At 60.9% G+C, this 21,035-nt stretch overlaps 2 protein-coding genes across 4 annotated transcripts; both read left to right on the forward strand.

Moving 5' to 3' along the window:
* The first annotated feature begins 1,051 nt into the window (after positions 1 to 1,051).
* On the forward strand, positions 1,052 to 13,389 carry ABCG4 (ATP binding cassette subfamily G member 4). 2 transcript variants are annotated; one of them, XM_015649642.1, is made up of 15 exons: positions 1,052 to 1,441; positions 2,899 to 3,136; positions 5,231 to 5,348; positions 5,422 to 5,554; positions 5,735 to 5,785; positions 5,922 to 6,067; positions 6,327 to 6,450; positions 6,656 to 6,770; positions 6,929 to 7,065; positions 7,147 to 7,245; positions 7,392 to 7,560; positions 8,169 to 8,269; positions 8,436 to 8,594; positions 8,712 to 8,830; positions 8,913 to 13,389. In XM_015649642.1, the coding sequence occupies exons 2-15, from the start codon at positions 2,908 to 2,910 to the stop codon at positions 9,136 to 9,138; spliced, it is 1,926 nt and encodes a 641-aa protein (XP_015505128.1). In that variant the 5' UTR covers positions 1,052 to 1,441; positions 2,899 to 2,907; the 3' UTR covers positions 9,139 to 13,389. The 2 variants fall into 2 exon arrangements, with proteins under 2 accessions (XP_015505128.1, XP_015505129.1); XM_015649643.2 differs by lacking the exon at positions 1,052 to 1,441 and adding an exon at positions 1,552 to 1,643.
* A 986-nt stretch (positions 13,390 to 14,375) lies between these two features.
* Positions 14,376 to 20,936, forward strand: NLRX1 (NLR family member X1). 2 transcript variants are annotated; one of them, XM_015649634.3, is made up of 10 exons: positions 14,376 to 14,632; positions 15,352 to 15,478; positions 15,574 to 15,701; positions 15,870 to 15,933; positions 16,296 to 16,393; positions 16,584 to 17,200; positions 17,585 to 18,999; positions 19,804 to 19,890; positions 19,975 to 20,226; positions 20,336 to 20,936. In XM_015649634.3, exons 3-10 carry the CDS (start codon positions 15,581 to 15,583, stop codon positions 20,652 to 20,654), a joined length of 2,973 nt encoding a protein of 990 aa, XP_015505120.1. In that variant the 5' UTR covers positions 14,376 to 14,632; positions 15,352 to 15,478; positions 15,574 to 15,580; the 3' UTR covers positions 20,655 to 20,936. The 2 variants fall into 2 exon arrangements, with proteins under 2 accessions (XP_015505120.1, XP_015505121.1); XM_015649635.3 differs by lacking the exon at positions 14,376 to 14,632 and adding an exon at positions 14,766 to 14,935.
* Positions 20,937 to 21,035: the final 99 nt, after the last annotated feature.

The raw sequence follows: 21,035 nt of genomic DNA on the forward strand, positions 1-21,035 counted from the left end.
TGCCTCTTGATCCATGACAAGACGACTTTAGACCTCCACGACGAGTTTGGCTCCATGGATAACTCCTGGTGCCCTCCCCTGGCCCAGCTCCCTGGTCTCTTCTGCCTGGATCCTGCCCTGAGATCTGGCCCAGCGATGTCGCCCTGAAAACTCAGCTTCTGAACTTGCTAACATGGTTTTCTGAAGACTTTGCCAGGACAGTAACTGTAAACCTAGATATGTGTACATTCTTTCTGTTACATGTCTTGTGATGGACATCTCTCATGGCCAGTGCAGTGAGAAAGTGTTATCCTGACCATCCAATCCCTGGCCGTGGTCAAAAACCTATAAATCCTAGGAGGAAAAATAAACTCTCTCTTCTTTTCACCACACCTCAACCTGTGTCCGTGTGATCTATTCATCTTCAGCGGCAACACAGCCCTAAGCTGGCGAGGGGCGGGGAAAGCTCTCCTTGGCTCAACAGATGGTTTTTTAATTAATACTTTTGCTAGTGCCACTCATTTCCATATGTCTTTCGTGTTTAAGTGCTGTGGTGGGTGAGAGGTGTGAGTAACAGCGAGGAGGGAGCCAGGCGTGGTGCTGGGGAGGTGCAGGGGGATCCAGGTCCTGCAGGATGAGCTGCACCAGGGAGCGTGTGCTGGGAGTAAAACCCTGCAGGGCCAGCCCCTGCCATGACCCTTTGTGACCAGCTGTCACCCATGTCAATGGCTATCCCAAGCCATTGCAGCCCGGGTGGCACCCCGTGCCCGTGTTGAGGTGTCTGTGCAGGGCTGAGCAGGACGGGAGTGGGTTTAGGGTGTGTTGGGCTCACTCAGGGGGGTTTGGGCTGCGGGGGCAGTGGGGGGAGATGCGTGGGCTGTGTCCCAGATGCGAACGGGAGCCGGCACTGGGGTGCAGGGGGGTGCAGAGGCAGGGCTGGCCAAGCCCCGGCGTGTGCTCGGGGATGCTCCGGGCCTGCTGGCAGGCAGCGAGAGGAAATAGGGCCGGTCCCTTTAAGAGGATTTTTCGCTGCCTGGCAGCGCTGCCCGCCCGAGCAGCCCATCCATCCATCCATCCTGCCGCCCATCCTGCTCCCCGCCCGGCAGCACCGGCCGCGGGGCTGGCAGAGAGGGGCGCCCCCGAGCAGCCCGGCCCGGGGGGCTGCTGGCCACTGCGGGGCTCCTGCTAGCCACTGCGGGGCTGGGGCCGGAGCGCCCCCCGCCCGCCCTGCCCACCCAGCCCCGCGGAGGGATGGGCAGGAGACCCGGGCCGGGCACCCGCGGGGGCAGCGCCCAGCCCGGCTCCCGCCGCTGAGCGCCGCAGCCGAACCGAACCGAACCGAACCGAACAGAACGGAGCCGGGCCCCGCCCGGCCGGGCCCCCCGAGCATCGCCCCTTTGTCTGCGGAGGAGGCGAGGCGGGGGCGCTGCGGGAGCGGAGCCGCCGCCCCGCACCCTGCCAGGTGAGCCTGCGGGAGAGCCGAGACCTGGCCGTGCCCGGGGGGGGGCTGGGGATGGAGGGGGCCGGCGGGGAGCAGGGATGAAGGAAGAGCATCCTCGGGCAAAGCCCTCCCGTCCCCACCCCGCGCCTCGGGGCTGGGCTAAGCCGCGGAGAGCCGCTTGCGGGATTTAGCGCTCCGTGAACGCCCAGCCGGAGGAGTCAAGGTGAGCCCGAGGGCGCTTCGAGCCCGCTGCCCCCCACCGCCACCCCGAGCCCCCCGTTCCTGCACCCCGCGGATGCTGGGAGGGGACCCGCGGGCTGGGAACCCCCACCCCTCCTTCCCACCCCTCCTTCCCCGGGGCTGGGCTGGCTTCCTTCCAGCCCTGAGCGGGATCTGCCTGCAGCAGGGAGCGGGCTGGGGGCATTTCCCGCAGCTCCCGGCAGCCGGCCGCCCCTCGCAGGGGCCGTGTGTGTGCGCTGCAGCCGCAGAGCCACTGCCCGCAGCCCCGCTGAATGTAGGTTAGCGAGGCGGTGCGACCCCAGACCGGGAGGCGAGATGGGTGCAGGGCACAGCCCTCTCAGGCACAGCCCGAGCTCCTTTTCCTGCGGCCGGGGGGATCCCCGACCCCCTCCCAGCCTCTGAGAGCCGGGACAAGCGTGCTCCCCACCCTGCTTGGCTCAGCATCCTCCCAGCACCGCAGAGTCCCCGAGCCGAGCGGAGCTGGGCTGTGCTGCAGCCGGCTGTGGAGCGCTGCAGGCAGGAGAGGGCTGGGGCAGGTGCATCAGCGTCATGGACCCAGTTCAGTGCCGGCCTGGCCTCTGGGGCTGTGCTGTGAGAGCCTGGAAGGTGAAATGATGAGCCGAGTAAGGCACAGAAGGAATGGCATCAGCAGAGCCCCCTCCCTGTTCTGTTAAGGCTCTCCCAGCAAGCCCAGGGGGACCCCAGGCACTGTCTGAGGGTCTGATGTATCCAGGACTGCTCTGCTCCAGGAGCATGGTGTGCTTTGTCCAATAAACCAGCTGGAATAATCTGCTTGTTTAGGATTTCATACCTGTATTCCCTAAGGCTGGGGCAGGGCTGGTTCCTGGTGGGTCCCTGGGGACATCCAGGCATAGGGCAGGACATCAGCTCTGCCACCTCCCATCCTGCACCCACCGGGACGAATGGGATTGGGGCTGGGAGAGCTGAGCAGCTCCAGCAGCAGAGCTGGACCAAGCTGCAGGGGGTGCATGAATTATTGACTGTGGAGCTGAACAAAATCCTGCTGTTCCTCGCCCTGAGCCCCTCGGCGCAGGCTCGGCATCCCTGGCTGGGTCCATCCTTCCAGCCAGATGTGGGTGCTGGCCGCAGCTGGGCGGAGGGGACAGCAAGGCCTGGAGCCAGCAGGAGAAGGAGAGACAGGACTTGCTGTGGGCTGGTCCCTGCAGTGCCTGGAAGAGGGAGCCCGCTGCGAGCCGATCCCTGTGCGCTCCCCACAGAGCGGCAGGATGGCGGAGAAGGGCATGGATCCCGCTTGTGTCTCCATCGCCCTGGAGGACACGGTGTGCCACGCCGGCCCTCCGGATGCTCCGCTGCTCACCACCCACTTGAAGAAGGTGGAAAACCACATCACAGAGGCCCAGAGGTTTTCCCACCTCCCGAAGCGCTCGGCTGTCAACATCGAGTTCATCGACCTGTCCTACTCCGTGCGGGAGGGATCCTGGTGGAGGAAGAGAGGTAGGAGCCGGCAGGTGGGGAAGGGCAGGGAGGGGATGGGACCCGCAGGGCTCTCACAGCCCGTTCCCGTTCTGCATGCCATGATCTCACCCCGGTCTGTCCGAGTGCCAGGGGCTCTCTGTGGCTGGCTGTTTGTTCTGGGTGCCCGTGGGAGGAGGAGGGAAGGCTCGTGTCCCGCAGCAGTTGCTGCATGCCCGCGCTGTGCAATGCCAGGAGAAAGCAGAGCGCATTCCAGGGAAACCTCTGGCCAGCGCAGATATCCCGGGGCAGCCAGGAGGGGTGGGATGGGTTTCCCCGGCACTGCTGTTTGGGGTGTGATGGCTGTGTGGGATGAAGCAGGAGACCCCAGGGGTGCCCCAGCTCAGAGGGAAGGTGTGGTTTGTGGGGGATTTCCTCTCCCTGGGCAGCCGAGACCGAGGCTCCCTTCCCTGTGTGCGACTCTGGCCGAGAGCTCGGGGAGGGGAGAGGGGAGGCAGATGGCGGCTGGTGGGTGGCAGTCTGCTTTAATTAGCGCTCTCAGTTAATGGGATGCCACTCAGGCAGCCCGATAAGATGGAGGGTGAGCTGATCTGCAGAAGCCGAAGGCAGGCGGGGACCGAGGTCACAGGGCCGCTCGGTGAGGGGCCCTGCCAGCCAGGAGTGGCGGATGGGGCTCTGCTCCTGTCCCCAGGCTGTGCAGCTCGGGGAACGCAGGCGCTGAAACACGCTGGGAGCAGCCCTGGCATCTGCCGGGATGATGCCTCCCTGTTTATCCGGGATGCTGAGGAAGCATCCCAGGAGGGTCCACGGCACAACCGCGGGTTCGCCAGGGCTGGATCGTGCCGGAGCAGCCCGGAGGGAACCGGCTGCTTGCTAGCGGGCCAATGCCCTGCAGGGAGGGAGGGGGAAAAGCTCGGGCGGCTGGACCAGGTGGGAGCGAACCGAGGGGTCCCGGGGTCCGTGGGATGGCGGTGGGAGGGACGCGTTTCTCCCCCCGTTCAGGCAGAGCTGGCGGGGGGTGGCGGTGGTTTTGGCCACAGCCCCCAGCTCCGGCTGGCCCGCCGGGCCGAGGCAGGAGGTTACTGGCAGTCAATGAACGTGAGTAACCGCACCGCAAGCTGCAGTGGCGCCGACGTGAGCAGCATGCGCGGAGCGGAGCCGTGCTGCCGGGGGGGGCTGCCGGCCCTGCTCGCCCCTGGCCACCCTGAGCAGCCCCCCGCCCTCCCCTGGCCTCCCCTCTGCCCGCGGGACCCCTCCTGCTGCGGGGCTCCTGACCCCGAGAGGGGCACAGGAGGAACGGGGCACTCGCGGAGCTGGATGACATTCCCAGGGGACGGACAAACCACAGGGAGCCCCCGGTGAGGTGCCACCCTGGTCTGTCCCTGGGGTTGTCCCAGCTGGGGTTTGTTGTCCTTGCCCCACAGCGGCTGTCCCCGCGGGGCACAGAGGGGACATCCCCACAGAGGGGATGGTCCGTGGTGTTATCACCCCCCTCTCCCATCGCTGTCCAGCCAGGGCTCCATTTCAGGGGCAGCTCCTGACAGCCTGAGGCTGTGCTTGTTCCTTCCTCCCGACACATCATGTTCCTTCTGCCAGAAAATGCTAATCAGCCGCGTTTAAAGCAGAGATAATTCCAGGTCTGATTAGCAGTGGCTGCTGCCGGGTGCCACAGCGTGAATGCCAATGAAGGCAGCAGCCGGATTGGGAATTCTGCCTGCCCCGTGCTGCCCTGCTCGGCGCTGTCCCTCCCCCCTGGCCTTGGGGATCAGCATCTGAAGACATGCCCAGGACAAGTGTCACAGCCTGGTAATCTTCCTTAGCGGCTCTGAGACCTGACCCGGGGATTTCCCTGGTCTTTGCTGCGATCCAGGTCAGGAGCTTCTTCAGCACTGGGAATCAGTGGGATCAGCCAAGGACCAGGGGCAGGGATCATGCTGGAGGTGACAGCTGCTGTGGTGACAGCCCTGGGGATGCTGATGGAGACACCTCCAGGCACACACAGCCCCTGGCACGACACGTAGAGGTCCTGAGGTGCTCCAGGTCCTGGGATGGCATCGAAATCCCTCTAGCACCGCTGCCCTGGGAAGCCAAACCCCTGCTGCTCTCTTCCTCCAGGGTACAAGACTCTCCTCAAATGCCTGTCAGGGAAGTTCTGCCAACGGGAGCTCATTGGGATCATGGGCCCCTCGGGAGCTGGGAAATCCACTCTAATGAACATCCTGGCTGGCTACAGGTGAGGCTGGGGGGCACCAGGGGGGCTGGGGGTGCAGGGCTGTGCTGCATTCCCCCACGCCTCCTTCCTGCAGGGAGACTGGGATGAAGGGGCAGATCCTGGTGAACGGGCGGCCGCGGGACCTGCGCACCTTCCGCAAGATGTCCTGCTACATCATGCAGGATGACATGCTCCTGCCACACCTCACCGTGCTCGAGGCCATGATGGTGAGTTCTGCATCCTGTGGGCACTGAGCCCACACTGACATCAGGCATTTCCAAGGGCTCTGGGACGCGGGAACAAAATCCTGCTGCTCGTGCTCCCTTTACCCTGAGCACACAGAGGTGGAACCAGTTCTGGTCCCCATATCTGACAGTCGTGTCTCCCTGGCCATCCTCTCCCTGCAGGTCTCTGCTAATCTGAAGCTGAGTGAGAAGCAGGAGGTGAAGAAGGAGCTGGTAAGTGCTGAGGAGGGTGGGCCCAGACCCCTCATGTCTCCTGAGGATGGGGACAAGGGGAGCAGGGGATGGCAAGGATGAAGAGAGGTGGCAGGGATGAGATGAGAGTCCATGAAAACCCTTGGCTGTCTCCCAGGTGAATGAGATCCTGACAGCCCTGGGGCTGCTGGAGTGCTCGTACACCCGCACCAGCTCCCTGTCGGGGGGTCAGCGCAAGCGCCTGGCCATCGCCCTGGAGCTGGTCAACAATCCACCCGTCATGTTCTTCGATGAGCCCACCAGGTGAGGCCACAGGGGCTCCCAGCACTGCCTGCCCAGCTGGGCTGCCCCTGCTGGCGTGGCCAGAACCCTCTGGTGCCCACCTGAGCATGGGGTGGGACTGTGCCCCTGGGGCTGATGCTCTTCTGCCTCGATCTGAGGGGAGGGTGCCCACAAGGGGAGGCAAGTGGGGGTATCTTTAAGATGTTCTTCTCCCTCTCTCACCTCTCCCCTTCTCTCTCTGCTGTCTCTTTCTCCTCCACCCCATCCTGGGTGGCCACAGCGGCCTGGACAGTGCCTCCTGCTTCCAGGTGGTGTCCCTGATGCGGTCCCTGGCTCAGGGCGGGCGCACCATTATCTGCACCATCCACCAGCCCAGCGCCAAGCTCTTTGAGATGTTCGACAAGGTTTGGGCTGGGACAGGATCCCTCTGGCCCCAAGACCCAGGAGAGAAGCCATGGGAGGGATGGGCTGCAGGCATTTGACCTGGGGCTTGTGTGGCCGGGGTCTGGCAAGGGTGGCCTGTGTCACCCTGTGACGGGGAGGTGGGCAGGAGAGGGTGACAATGCCCTGGCTACCCTGCACCTGCCACATCCTGGCTTTCTCCTGCAGCTCTACATCCTCAGCCAGGGCCAGTGCATCTTCAAGGGCGTCGTGACCAACCTCATCCCCTACCTGAAGGGCCTCGGCCTCCACTGCCCCACATACCACAACCCTGCTGACTTCAGTGAGTGTCCCCAGCAGAGGGTGGCGAGGTCCAAACCCAGTGCCCAAGCCCTGGGGGCTGCCCAGGTTGCCCCCAGGTTGCCCAAGGGAGAAGCCTATGCCCTTCCCGTTAGGTGCTGTTGGCTCAGCACCTCTCAGGGGTCCTGTCCTCCTCCACAGTCATCGAGGTGGCCTCAGGAGAGTACGGGGACCTCAACCCTGTCCTGTTCCGCGCCGTCCAGAACGGGATGTGCACCATGGCTGAGAAGAAGAGCAGCCCTGACAAGGCAGATTCATCGTGCCCAACATGTGGGACGGTGAGTGGGGTTCAGGGGAGCCTCCTGTGCCAGCTGGGCCCCTGTGCTGTGAACACAACCCTTGTCCCCGTGGTCTTGCAGGATGTGGATCACATCGAGAGCCACACATTTGCCACCAGCACCTCAACTCAGTTCTGCATCCTCTTCAAGAGAACCTTCATCTGCATCCTAAGGGACACGGTGAGGGCAAGGGAGGCTGGGCCAGGGCTCGGGGTTGGGCTCTGTTGGGGGCTGGCAGTGACAAGGAGTGACATGGGCTGCCTGCCGCTCCCTTGAGATGTTTTTGGGGTGCAGCCCCACCTTTCTGAGCCCCTCTGTGCCTACAGGTGCTGACCCACCTGCGGTTCATGTCCCACATCTGCATCGGGGTGCTCATCGGGCTGCTCTACCTGCACATCGGCAACGACGCGGGCAAGGTCTTCAACAACACTGGCTTCCTCTTCTTCTCCATGCTCTTCCTCATGTTCGCTGCCCTCATGCCCACCATCCTCACCTGTAAGCAGCTCCTCTCCCCAAAATGCCCTTGCTGCTCCCAGCTGGTGGGGTGCATGGCACCCCAACATGGCAGTGTGGGTGTGCTGGGGACCCAGAGGGATTGGGCAAAAGGGGGAAAATAAGAGAGGAAAGAAAAAAATCTAAAGAATGGGAGAAAATCTTCTGTTTGCCTGCATTGCAGTTTTGCCCTTTTTGTTTGGCTGTTTGGCCCTTGTTGGCTCAAAGCAGAATGCTGGAATTTTAAGATTTTATTTTTTATAATGATATCTTTTTAATATATAACTAAAAATATATTAAATTATATATTTTTAATATTTTTATATATTTTTAATATTTTTATTTTTTTGATCTGAGAAAACATAAAAAATGTAATAAATCTGTATTTTCTGCTTCCCTTCTTTGCTTAAAAAGCTCCACCCAAGCTGACTTTTCCACGTGGAAATTTCCCACATCAGTCACTGATTTTTTTTTTCCCCAATGAAGGTTTGAGCTCCCTGTCACCATGCAGGTGGGGGTTACCTGGTTACCTGCACCAGGGTGGGTGGGAGAGGGGCTGGAGCACCCCAGGGCAGGGAATTGCTGGCTGCTCACTCCCTGTTTCCCTGCAGTCCCCCAGGAGATGACCGTATTCCTGAGGGAGCACTTGAACTACTGGTACAGCCTCAAAGCCTATTACCTGGCAAAGACCATGGCTGATGTGCCCTTCCAGGTGAGTTTTCCGTGGATTTAGTCACCACCCTGATGCTGACGTGCCATCCTTGGCACAGACAATTCCTACCCGTGCTCCAGGCTGGCTGTGGAGGGGTCCCTCCTCCCCCAGGACGCTCTTTGGGGTGGGGATGGCCCAGCAGGGTGATGTCTCTGTCCCCGTGCAGGTGATCTGCCCCATCGCCTACTGCAGCATCGTGTACTGGATGACGGGCCAGCCCCCCGAGGCCACGCGCTTCCTGCTCTTCTCCGCCCTGGCCACCGCCACAGCCCTGGTGGCCCAGTCCCTGGGGCTTCTCATCGGAGCTGCTTCCACTTCCCTGCAGGTCTGACAGGGCTTTGCCTGTTCTGTGCAGAGTTGCAAGGGCCCCCAAGACAATTTGGGGTGAAGTGCTGCCCGCAGGTGGGCAGAGACGTGACCCCCAGTGGCCTCTGCCCCCCAGGTGGCCACCTTTGTGGGACCCGTCACTGCCATCCCTGTGCTGCTGTTCTCGGGCTTCTTCGTCAGCTTCAAGACCATCCCCACCTACCTGCAGTGGAGCTCCTACGTCTCCTATGTCAGGTGGGCCCCCAGCTCTGGGCAGAGCTCCCTGTGCTGGGCTCCCCTGGGCCCCTGGTGACCCTCGGGGTGTGCTCTGCCCTAGGTATGGCTTCGAGGGGGTCATCCTCACCATCTACGCCATGGAGCGCGAGGACCTGGAGTGCCTCGAGGACTTCTGCCCTTTCCAAAAACCCATCAAGATCCTGCAGGAGCTGGATGTGGAGGAGGCCAAGCTCTACCTGGACTTCCTCATCCTGGGCATCTTCTTCGTCATCCTGCGGCTCCTGGCTTACCTGGTCCTCAGGTACAAGGTGAAATCTGAGAGATAAAGGGGCCTCGGTGCCGTTCCCGGGCCTGGCCTGCTGTGAGAGATGTTCTGCAGATGGACACGGTGCTCCTGCAGGTCCCGGACCGTGGCAGAGGCACTGGGAGGTGCCAGCCAGGCCTGGCTCAGTCGAGAAGGGTTTTGAGACATCTCGGAACTGTTTTAACCTTCCCACACACTCTTCATTGCAAAACGTTTTGTACAGCCCTGGCATGTGCCACCTTTCCCCCCCAGGACTGATGAGCCCCATGGAGCTTGGGTCCCCTCTCGTTGTCCCTGCCTGGCGCTGCCCTGGGGACACCAGGGACAGTCCTGCCGAGGTGGTTTGTGCTGAGCACGCCTGGCAGGAGCCTGCTCAGTGCAGGGGGAGCAGCGGGCTGGAGCTGGGCTGGGAGGAGGGAGCTGCAGAGCTGGAAGTGCAGCTCGTGGCCCCGTTCCTCATCCTGGCCAGCAGCGTGTGAGTCGGGGCTGAGAAGAGCCCAAAGATGCCATAGGTGAAGTTGCACAAGGCTTTATTGTTTCCTGTCGCCGTAGCCACAGAGATTGCTGCACCCCCTTTCCTTTCTGTGCAAATCCTCCTCCTTTTTTTCCTTTTTTCTTTTTCTTTTTTTGAGTTTAATTTTGTTTTTTTCCCCACAAACCCCACTGTATCCCATTCTTCACAGAGGGGAAAGGGAGCCTGCAGGCAGAGAAGGACTTGGGGCTCTGTCTCAGACTCCTGCTGGGACACCATCCTCAGAGCCAGGACCTTCACACCAGGGTCTGTGGGAGCAGGACAGTGTTCTCAGACCTTAGAGACTGTCACATTCAGTCCCTGTTGTCTCTGGGGACTGAGACAAGAGGGTCTGAACCAAATCAACACGGAGAGAAGTGACTGATCCCTTGCATGGAGCAAGGAGGATTTAGGTTCCCACACCCTGCCAGTGCCAGGAGGCCGAAAACCAGGGCTGGGCTCAGCTGTGTCATCACTGGAGCCTCTGCTGCAGGAGGAGAGCTGGCCCTGAGCCCTTCCCCTGCAACCTTTTTTCCCCCGGCACCACTGGGGCTGTCTCAGCAGGACAGGGCGGACAAGCCTCGCTCAGCACCATGCAAGGAGGGGATGCCAAGGACACCCGGCGTGTCACAGTGCCAACCCCTCAGGGTGACACTGCAGAAAGGGGTCCCAGCAGTGCCTGGACTGGAAACCAGATGAGATCCCAGAGAGGTTTGTTTGCAGCAGGTGACCTGGACGCTGGGAAGGTCTTTGCACGTCGTGACTGGTGCCAGGATAAGGTCCCTTCTTGGCACATTTCTCTGGTGGCTGCTCCAAAGTCACACACCTTGCAGAGGGAAGGCAATTCCACACCGTGCTGGCTCTCCAGAGGAACTGAGTTGAGCCCAGAGCTGGTGGGGCATCTGCACATGCTGTGCTGGGAACACAGCACCCTGCTTACCTGCACAGGCTCTGTGGGTGTGCTGGCACTGCTGGCAGCGGGCTGCACTTGTCACCCACAGACATGGGAACCCGCAGGTTTTTGGCGAGCATGGACACGGGGGAGGCAGCGCTGCCCCACCCTGGCAGGCTGGCCCTGGTTCAGGTCAGCCTGGGGAATCCTGTCCTGGCACTCTGAGCAGCCAGGGATTGCAGGGCAAGTGCCAGATTCCAGCAGAATCCTGGAGACTGATCTTTGGTTTTGCTGGCTTGGGTTGGGGCTGCACAGCAGAGTCTGGCTGGGCTGACACTGATGCTGAGCACTCAGCAAAGCTGAGCTTCCCCTGCCTGGAGAGCATTGAGGAATGTTTGGCCATGGGGCCCTCCTGCACACAGAGTCTGGAAGCAGGACACAGCCTGCTGCCCTTTCCATGCTGAGCATTGAGGTCGTCCCCAGGGGCTGTTGTCTGACTTTTCACTATCCCTCACAAAATTCCCCTCTGCTCCTGGACCTTCCACAGTGGAGCTGTGTCAGCTGGAGGGCTGCAGTGCTGCCAGCCCCAGGAGCAAGGAGGAATGGGGGACAGTCCCTGTGCCTGCTCTGTCACGAGGTGCATGGATGGGCAGAGAGCTGGAACATGTGGGCTGTCACCATTCTCCATCCCCTTGTCTCTGGAGCTGATAGGACTGATGCCCTGCTTCTGTCCTGCTCTTGGGCTGGGACTAGTTAAGCCTGGCCCTGCACAGAGTGTGCTCTGCTGGGGTGAGGCTTTCCCCTGGATGGATCCCAAGATGGAGGAGGTGTCAGTGGGGCAGCTTTGCACATCTCCTGCTTCCTCCCTGGCATTTGGGGCACTCGTGGTGGGTCCTGTTTCCTGCACCCTGGAGGTGCTGCCATCCCCAGCTCTGTGTCCTGCACCTAGCACACCTGGACACCCCTGTGCCAGCACAGCCAGGGCCACCACCACTCCCAGGAGGACCAGGACAAGATGGACTAGCGTGTGGAGCAAAGGGGCTACCAGCAGGCACCAGCAACTGCCACTGCTCGTGTCCCCCACACACAGGGAAGGCTTTGTTGACCAGGCTCTGCTGCTTGCAGAGAAAGCCTGTGGAATGTTGCTCCCCTGCTCGGAGCAACACTGCCAGGGCAGTGCCAGCCTGCCTGGGATGGAGCAGCTGGCAGCACCTCTGGGATGTCCAGGAGGGCTCAGCACAGCCTGTGCCTCCTGCACCCCTGAGTTGCAGTGTCCCAGCCGAGCAGGTATGTGGCCACTGCAGGGCAGAGGGCCAGGACAAACCCTGGAGCTGCAGGATGGCTGGGCAAGGGCTCTGGGGAGTGGGGGTGATGGGGCAGGCCACCCATCCCCAGGGCAGCGGGACACAAGTGAATGTGTTGGTAGGAGGGGGCTGAGGAGTGGGGGATGTGGCACAGGGCAAAGGCACCCTCGGAGCTGCCTGAGGAGCTGAGCCACAGTGCCACCGCGCTTTCCCTCGCTTCAAGGACAGTCCCAGAGGTGGTGGAAGGTGCAGGGAAATGCAAGGAGAAGAAGAAGGTTTGCACTGAGTGGGCTGAGCACCCCGGGATTTATTGCCTGGGTGATCCCTGCCCTGCAGGAGCAGGACAGGAGGGGTTTTCTCTGCCCGGGCATGGCAGAGGGACAGGGTGCAGCCATCGTGCTCCAGGGGGCCCTTAGGGAAGCAGCAAGGATGCACTTTATCAGGGCAGGGAAGCAGAGCCATGGTTGCTTCTGGCTGCAGGAATCCCACGAGAGAGCGTCTGGATAATCACGAGGAGTGTGATGGAGGAGAGCAGGCTTCTTCCCCCACACCTCCTCTCCTGCCCCTGCCTTCCCTTGTGATGCACTTTGAGGGTGGGGTTCAAGCAGTGGCTCTGGCTCCCTGGGAACACTGGTTGAGCCTCAACCCACCAAAAACTGCTTCAGCCCCTTTGGCCCAAGGCTGTGTCAGGTTCTGCCTCGCACGGGGGTGGTGATGGCAGGCAGGCAGGGGGATGGCCACTCACCTCCATGCATGTCCAGGCCACCTTTGTCACACGCACAAGAAGAGCAAATGCTTCATCACCTGGCTGGGGTTTGCTGGAGGGGAGACTGGGCTAGAACAAGGAGGGGATGGGACTTCTCCCAGGGTTTCACCCCTCTCCTAAATCAGGCAATAAAACAGTGTTTCCTTCTCACTGTGTGTGGACACCATTTGTCCTGTCCCTCTGCCACTGGCAGCCTGTGGCTGCCTGGCATCTCTGTGTGTCCCTGCCACGCTGGACCCTGTGGTTTTCCAGCCTTCACCGTGTCCACACATGCAGAGGAATCTGGACAGTGGGGGGCACGTGTGATCTGTGGGGCACCATGCAGAGAAGTGCAGGCATTGAAACTCACATTTCCACAAGACCACAGGCATGAGCTGCTTTCTCTCTGGGCCAGCTTGCCAAAATAAGATCCAGGTAACAGCTCAAAGGCCAAGGGAGTCTGCTGGCACAGCTCTGTTGTGGCAGCTGCTCCGGGGGGCATTTGCCCAGGTCTTTCTGCCTTGCTGGGAGGAGGCTGTGAAGCGGGACCAGGGCACTGCTGCCCACAGCTGCAGCCTGGCAGGAACCAGGCAGGGTGGAGGTGAGGCCCTGGGCTCTCCAGGCTGGGCTGCACATGCAGGTAAGTGCCCCGCAGGGACGGGGTGCCAGGTGCCAGCTTGCTGCTGGCGCCCAGCAATGCTCACCAGAGGGTGCCGGGAGCTGCTGGGCAGGAGGAGATGTTTGGTTTGTGTCGGTGTTTCCGAGATGCCAGCTGTACTTGTTGGATTTCACACATCAATAAAACTTATATTTATAGTGTACTACCTGGCTGTCTCCCTTCCCTGAGAGCCTCGAGGGCACACGTGTGATGGGGGGTGTTATAAATGCAAAGGCAATTTCTTGATTATAAATGAAAAGAAAGATTTATTAATAAACAACAGAAAGCAACAATGATAAAATACCACAATAAAATAGTCAGCGCAGCGCTGGGTGGACAGGGTCTACACCAAAGGTATAGGGTTCCCAAATCCACGTTTGAGGGTTTCCAGGCTTGGGTTTTTATAGAGGTTTTATGTCCTTGGGCTAAAATTCCAAGCAGGTTCCATTCACCAAGTGTCTCTGATCGTCCAGTGAATGGATTTCCTGACATGGAATAATAGAGTTAACTGGTGTCCGGGCAGAGTCTCCTCATATGCAAAGGAGACTCTATATGTATTTCAACTTGCTCCATCAGGGCAGAGTAGTGGAATCCGGGCTGGTACAGATGAGTATCTGGGCTGTGTTCCTCTCTTTTGTCATTTTTGATTGCTCCTTCCACCCCTGGTCTGACAGGTGGGGTGTTCAGGTCCGGTGATGATTATCTTTTTGGAGTCTGTCTCTTTGCAGCTTGATTGTTCCCCACAGAAATCTGTAGGGCGTTGCTCGGGTCCGGAGGTAGGTGATTCTCTGAGCCAGTTCTATTGTGTCCTTGATGGCCCTCATCTTGTCAGTTTTATCTGAGTAGATGGGTTTCCCCTGAGTTCGTTATCTTGGTTGTTGGTGGCAATCTGTCGCTTTCCAAAGGGGATTTTCGACCAGACCCGGAGCGGGGTTTTTTTACATTTTATATTTCACATTATTACAAACATATTTAATTTATATCTTTCCGAATTTTTAATACATGCAATAATTTATTACAGGGGCATTGCGTTTGGGGTGCAAATCTGGCCCGGCAGCCTTACCCAGGTGTGACCCCTCAGTCCCAGCAGCCCTGGGTGGGCTGGCACTTCCCAGGACAGCACCCAGGGGCTGAGAAGAGTTGCGTGTGTCCCCAGCGCCACATCTGTACTTGCTGGCTGGCCAGGGCGGACCAGGCAGCAGCGAGAGGGCAGGTCCAGATGTGCGTGTTTGTGTGTTAAACAGGCACACCCAGGCGCTGCCAGCACAGCTCCTTCTCCCGCTGGGGAGGGATCCTCTCCGGAGCAGAACTCGTCCTTGCAGGCTCCAGTTGCACAGCCGGGCAGCATCTGGCGATACAGAGCCGCCAGATGTGTCCGGGGGACATCGCCGCTCGCAGCACATCTGGTAAGAGCGCGGCTCCCCCAGTCCTGTGCGTGTTTGGGAGGGCGTGAGGGGTGCGGGTGTTTCTCCAGGCTCCAGCCGCTCTCCCAATCCTGCCCGGGGAGCTGGCAGCGCCGGCCGTGGGGCGGGCCAGGGCAGGATGGCGTTGCAGGAAGTTCTGCCTGCGAAGCAGCCGCCTCCGCAGCGGAGCCGTGCCCGGGACAGGCCGGGCAGGAGGCGGATGGGCAGCTCCGGGCTGTGCTCCGGCAGCCCGGCAGCTCGGGCAATGGGAGCTCGGCTTTCCCGGCTGGAATCCTGATGGACGAGGTAACCCCGGGCTCCGGTCGCGGCACCGGCACGGGCTCGCCGTGGAGCGGGGAGCCGGGAGGGCACGGGCAGCGAGGCCAGGACTGCCACGGGTGCCAGCAGGGTGCCGAGAGGTGTCCCTGAAAGGGTTCTGCAGCAGGAGGGCAGCGCAGGGCCCTCGGCTGGGAACGGGCTGGAATCTGGGCATGGGACACAGGGGGGGTTCCATTCCTGCCAAGGCACCGCGGTCGGGACACCCGTGTTCAAGGTCAGCTCCTCTGACTCCGTCCCTGTGCCTCAATTTCTCCATCTGGATCAGATAAAAAGGGACTGTAAACAGCGTAGCTCGTGGGAGGTGTGAGTGAGCGAGCTGTCACCCTGCTCGTCCCTTCCTCTCTGCTGGGGTTTGCTTATATCTTTCTCCCCATGTGCCTCAGTTTCCCAGGATGTCGGGGGCTGTGAGCACCACCCCGGCTCCTGAAGGATCACCCTGCTGAGCCGGGTTGGGAGCCTGAGTCAGCACCAGCACAGCCGGTTCTGCCGGACTGGACCACGCTGGGTCAGGTAATGCTGGGCAGGGCTCTGCTGCACCACATCCCCGCAGCCCCCGGTGCTCTGCTGAGCACCCCGGAGCCCCTCAGCCCCCTCCCCTTTTCCAGGAGCAGGATGTCCCGGGCCATGCAGTGCCAGAGCTGCCTGCCCTGGGCCAGCTGGGCACAGCTGCCGCGGTCCCTGGCAGGGAGCAGAGGGACCCGCAGCGTGTCTGTGCGTGCTGCTGCCGTGCCAGGTGAGCTGGGCTCTGTCCCCAGGGAAGCCTGTCCCTGCTGGACATCCCTCCCCAGCTGTGCAGGGATGTGGGGCACCCCAGCAAGGTGTGAAGCCAATGGGCTGGGTGGGGTCAGCCCTGCTGGGCTGGAGAGAGCCATCCCTGACCATGTGCATTCTTCCTCCACAGCACGTCCTACAGGCAGGTGTTTCCTCAGGAGGATCCTTCGCACAAGCAGCATCTCCCTCCCCAGGTACAGTCAGTGTCACACGGCTGGGGCTCTGCCACAGCACCTGGGTGGCTGAGCTGGCTGCCTTGGCACCAGGGACACTGCTTTGCTCCCACCTAGAAAAACAGCCAGACCCACCTCCCTGCCTGCTGTGACTGCAGCCCACCTCCTCTGCCTCGCCATGGGTTTTCTGGGAATGCACAGCCCATGGCTTCCTGACCTGCCTTCACCTCCCAGCCGTGCCCCTACCCTAGCCCGTGCTGTGGGGGAAGGAAGGGGTGAGCTGGCTCCTCTCAGCACTTCCCACAGCCTCGCTTGTGATCTGCCCACGCTGCCCCAGGACGGGTTTGGAGCTGCTCCCCGTGATGCTCTCCCTCCTCCTGCAGGGGCTGTGTTCGCTACCAGGGAGACTCCCAGGAGATCTCTGCCCAGCCCGGCTCCTCTCGCCATTCTCAGTCCCAGCTGAGGAACGTGGCCTCTTCTGGTGAGTTTGCAGCTCTGGTCTGGAGGGAGGGTCCTACACAGCGGGGTGGGGGCAGCTGCTGTCCTGGGCAGTGTGAGGGTTCCCCATAACTGGATGCTGTCCCTTCCCTGCAGTGGCTTGGGGCAGGCAACTTCCCCAGGCCCCTGCCAGTGAGCAGCCCTTGTCATGTCCAGCACCTTTCTCCTTCCAGGTGCCATCAAGAAGCACCAGAAGAGCCTGTCTGCATGGTTCAGCCACCAGCCCAATGAGGAGAGGCAGTTTGGCCCTTCCTTCTCCCTGGATGCCGTCCACGTGGACCCAGTGATCCGGGAGAGCTCCCTAGAGGAGATTCTGAAGCCCTCCCCTGATTTAACCATCCAGAACCAGCTCCAGCAGCCCTGTAGAAAGGTTATCAGCCTCAACAACCTCTTTGACGTGGACGCCTGTGGGCGGCAGGTGAAGAACGTGGTGCTCTACGGCACGGTGGGCACGGGCAAGAGCACCCTCATCAAGAAGATGGTGGTGGACTGGTGCCACGGCCGCCTGCCCCACTTTGAGCTGGTCATCCCCTTCTCCTGCGAGGACCTGTCCCACAGCCACGCCCACGTGTCCCTGCGGCGCCTCATCACCAAGAAGTACCAGCACCTCCGGGACGTGGTGCCGGTGCTGGAAGCTTCCAACCTCAGGGTGCTCTTCATCCTCAACGGCCTGGAGCGCCTCAACCTGGACTTCCGCCTGGCTGGCACGGAGCTGTGCTGTGACCCCAACGAGCCCGTGCCGCCCTCTGCCATCGTGGTCAACCTGCTGCGGAAATACCTCCTGCCTGAGGTCGGTGGTGCCCTCCTTTGTGCTGGGAACAGGTTGGGGGTGAGCCCTGAGGCAGCACAGGGCTGTTGTGATAATTATTTGCAGTCCAGCTTGGCTGGCAACCCCTGTTCCTGGAGGGACTTGCCAAGGGGGACTCATGTCACTGGTGGGCTCTTTGGGGAGGCCTGATGAGGTAATGAAGGCTGAGATCTTCCAGGCTTTGTATATGTCTAGGAGGGAATGGGGAAAGTTCTTCTGTCCCCTCTGCTGGGCCAGGTTTCATCCAGCACCCTTTGTGCAGCAGTTTTGTGACCCCCAACCTGTGGACGGGGTGATCCTTGTGCACCTCTCAGTGGGTTATGCCCTGCTGAGCAGCCCCAAACTCATCCATCCTTGTGTCACCAGGCCAGCATCATCATCACCACGCGCCCTTCGGCCGTGCGCCGCATCCCTGGCAAGTACGTGGGCCGCTACGCCGAGATCTGCGGCTTCTCCGACACCAACCTGCAGAAGCTTTACTTCCAGATGCGCCTCAGCCAGCCGGGCTGCTCCGGGGAGGAGAGCCAGCACCGCAGCTCGGCGGAGCAGGAGAACCTGGTGGAGATGTTGTCGAGGAACTTGGAGCGCCACAACCAAATAACAGCTGCCTGCTTCTTGCCCTCCTACTGCTGGCTGGTGTGCACCACCCTGCACTTCCTCTACTTCACCAGGATGGTCCCTCCCAGCCAGACCCTGACTGGCATCTACACCAGCTTCCTGCGGCTCAACTTCAGCGGGGAGGTGCTGGACAGCACCGACCCCACCCACATCTCCATGATGAAGTACGCGGCCAAGACAGTGGGCAAGCTGGCCTACGAGGGGGTGATGTCCCGCAAGACCTGCTTCTCAGAGGAGGACCTACGGCAGTGCTTCGAGGTGGAGATGAAGACCGAGAGCGAGCTCAACCTCCTGGAGGTTTTCCGCAGCGACGTCTTCCGCTTCTTCCTCAGCCCGTGCGTGCAGCCGGGCAAGGAGCACACCTTTGTCTTCACCATCCCCGCCATGCAGGAGTACCTGGCAGCCCTGTACGTGGTGCTGGGCGAGAAGAAGACCCTGGCCCAGAGAGTGGGGAAGGAGCTGTCAGAGGTCATTGGGAAGGTGAGCGAAGATGTGGCTGTGGTTGTGAACATCATCTCCAAAGTGCTGCCCCTGCGCTTCCTCCCTGTGCTCTTCAACCTGCTCAAGATCTTCCCTCGCTACTTCTCCCGGGTGAGCGGCAAGGACAAGGATGCCATTGCCCACACCATGGCAGAGGAGCTGTTCAAAGAGGAGGACTACTACAACGACGATGTCTTGGACCAGATCAACTCCAGCATCCTGGGCGTGGAAGGCCCCATGCGCCACCCTGACGAGGCCCCGGATGATGAGGTCTTTGAGCTCTTTCCTATTTTCATGGGCGGAATCCTGTCCCGCCGCAACCGTGCCATCCTGGAGCAGCTGGGCTGCTCCATCAAGAACCTGGCAGCCTTTGAGATCGCCAAGGCCATGAAGAAGACGGTGATCAGGAAGGGCCGCAAGGGCCTGCCCCCCTCCGAGCTCATGGACTACCTGTTCTTCCTGCACGAGTTCCAGAACGAGCGCTTCGCGGCCGAGGCCGTCCGCTCCCTCCGCGCTGTCAACCTCTCCTCCGTCAAGATGACCCCTCTCAAGTGCTCCGTGCTGGCATCTGTCATGAGCACCACGTGTCACGAGGTGGAGGAGCTGAACCTGACCTCCTGCAACCTGGACAGCGGCAGCTTGAGGACCCTCTTCCCTGTCCTGCTGCGATGCAAAGCTCTCCAGTGAGTACCATCTCCTCCTGCCCTTGGGCACTGCTCAAAAATCGGGTTCTTTCTCACCTCTGCCCATCACGGGGATGCTTTAGGAGGCCAGGTATGGAAAATTTAGGAAAGGGCATGTTTATCCTCAGTGCAGACCTAGAGAACTACAGCTTCCAAAATGCAACGCTCCTGGAGCAGCCTTTCTAGGGCACTGCATGCTGGGATTTGCAGTCCCAGCTCACCCCCCCGCAGGAATTTTTGGGAAGTTCCCTGTAGCTGGTACAGGCTGGGCGGGCTGCCAGCTGTCCTGGCAGACCCGAGTCCCTACGGGAAGTTACCCGGCATCCCCGTGTCGTTCGCTCTGTGAGGAGTTTGCTGTCCCAAAGGTGGGAGTCTGGGCTGTGCAGATGTTCTCACAAACGTTCCAGAACGTTTGTGGAGCTGCAGGTCTTCCTGTCGCCCAGGTGGTGGCGAGACGTGCTCAGCACAGATGGATCGGGCTGTGCAGCTGGGCTGTGCCGCACTTCCTTCCTCCAGATGCTCAGGAGGGCTTGATGGAGCCCTGATCCCTCCTCTGACCTTCACCCACCCGCTGAAGACTCCGCCATCCCCTTCCCCTTGCCGTGCTCTTGCTGGCACTGGCTCTGCTGGCTCATGCTCCGGTGCGGTGTCACTGTGCTCCCTTTGGGAGAGGAAACCTGGAGTGGCCTAGTTTGGGGAGCCCAGGGAGGATGGTGATGGGCAAAATGGAGCGGGCAGGGCTGCCAGGCTCTCAGGTAACAGCCATTTTGTTCCTGTCACCCCCGTGTCTTGCTCTTGCACCAGTCTGCAGCTCAACAGCCTGGGCTCCGAAGCCTGCAAGGAAATTCGTGACCTGCTCCTGCATGACAAGTGTGTGGTGAGCAGCCTGCGGTGAGTACGGCCCCCACCCCTGCATGACCCTGCCACTGCTGCCCACCACGTGCCCCGGCACTCTCTGAGCTCCCGTGTCCACAGGCTGGCCAATAACCCCGTGGGCGAGCAGGGCGCTCGCTACCTGGCCGAGGCGCTGGCCGGCAACCGCTCGCTGACCCAGCTGTCCCTGCTGCACACCGCACTGGGGGACCCCGGCGCCGAGGCCATCGCCCAGCACCTGGCCCAGAACCAGCACCTGCAGGAGCTCAACCTGGGCTACAACTCCCTGACGGACACGGCAGCCCTGCGCGTGGTGGAGGTGGCCAAAAGGCACGAGACGCTGGACAAAGTGCAGTGAGTCCACTCCGGCACATCCCTGCCTTTTGCCCACACGGTGTCCCCTGTCCTGTCTGCCTCTGTCCTTCCCCTCAGCCCTCACCAGTGTCTCCTGCTGCTTTCCTAGTCTCTACTTCAATGATATCAGTGAGGATGGCAAGAGGGCACTCGACAGCCTGCGCATGGACCGGGACGGCGTCAGGGCTCTGGTTTTCCTCACGGCGGGCACCGATGTCTCCGATTACTGGTCCCACATCCTGAACGTGGTGCAGAGGAACCTGCCCTTCTGGGACCGAGAGCGGGTCCGGCAGCACCTCGCCCTCCTCCTGCAGGACCTGGAGAGCAGCCGCAGCCAGACTGCCAACCCCTGGAGGAAAGCCAAATTCCTGCGAGTCGAGAGCGAGGTCAAGAAAATGCTGGGGAAACTGCAGGATGGGAGCCTCTAACCTGCTGCCCATCCACCAGCCAGGGCTGGGCAGTGGAGTGTGTGCCCACCTGGAGATGCTGGGTGGATGGTGCTGGGTGTGTGGGGCTCAGCCTCGTCTGCAGGGGAGGCTGAAGTGTGGGAATGGGACAGAAACCAGGCCGGGAGCAAATGGGACTTGTTCTTCTGGGCTTGTGGAAAGCCAGCCCCTGCACCCTGGCCAGAGCAGTGGCAGGGAGCAGGATTCAGGCTTGTCTGTGAATCTTTTGGGAGCATTAAAGTGCACCTCTTTCTTTCCACTGAAGCACACTAGTACCAAGACTTGATCTCCTTTTCGGGCCCTTCCTGGGGAGGAACGTGGAGCCGCCCCTCCAGCAGCTGGAGCGGAGGGTTCTGCCTTTCC

This window comes from Parus major, chromosome 24, assembly GCF_001522545.3.
Source record: "Parus major isolate Abel chromosome 24, Parus_major1.1, whole genome shotgun sequence".
NCBI classification, from domain to species: domain Eukaryota; kingdom Metazoa; phylum Chordata; class Aves; order Passeriformes; family Paridae; genus Parus; species Parus major.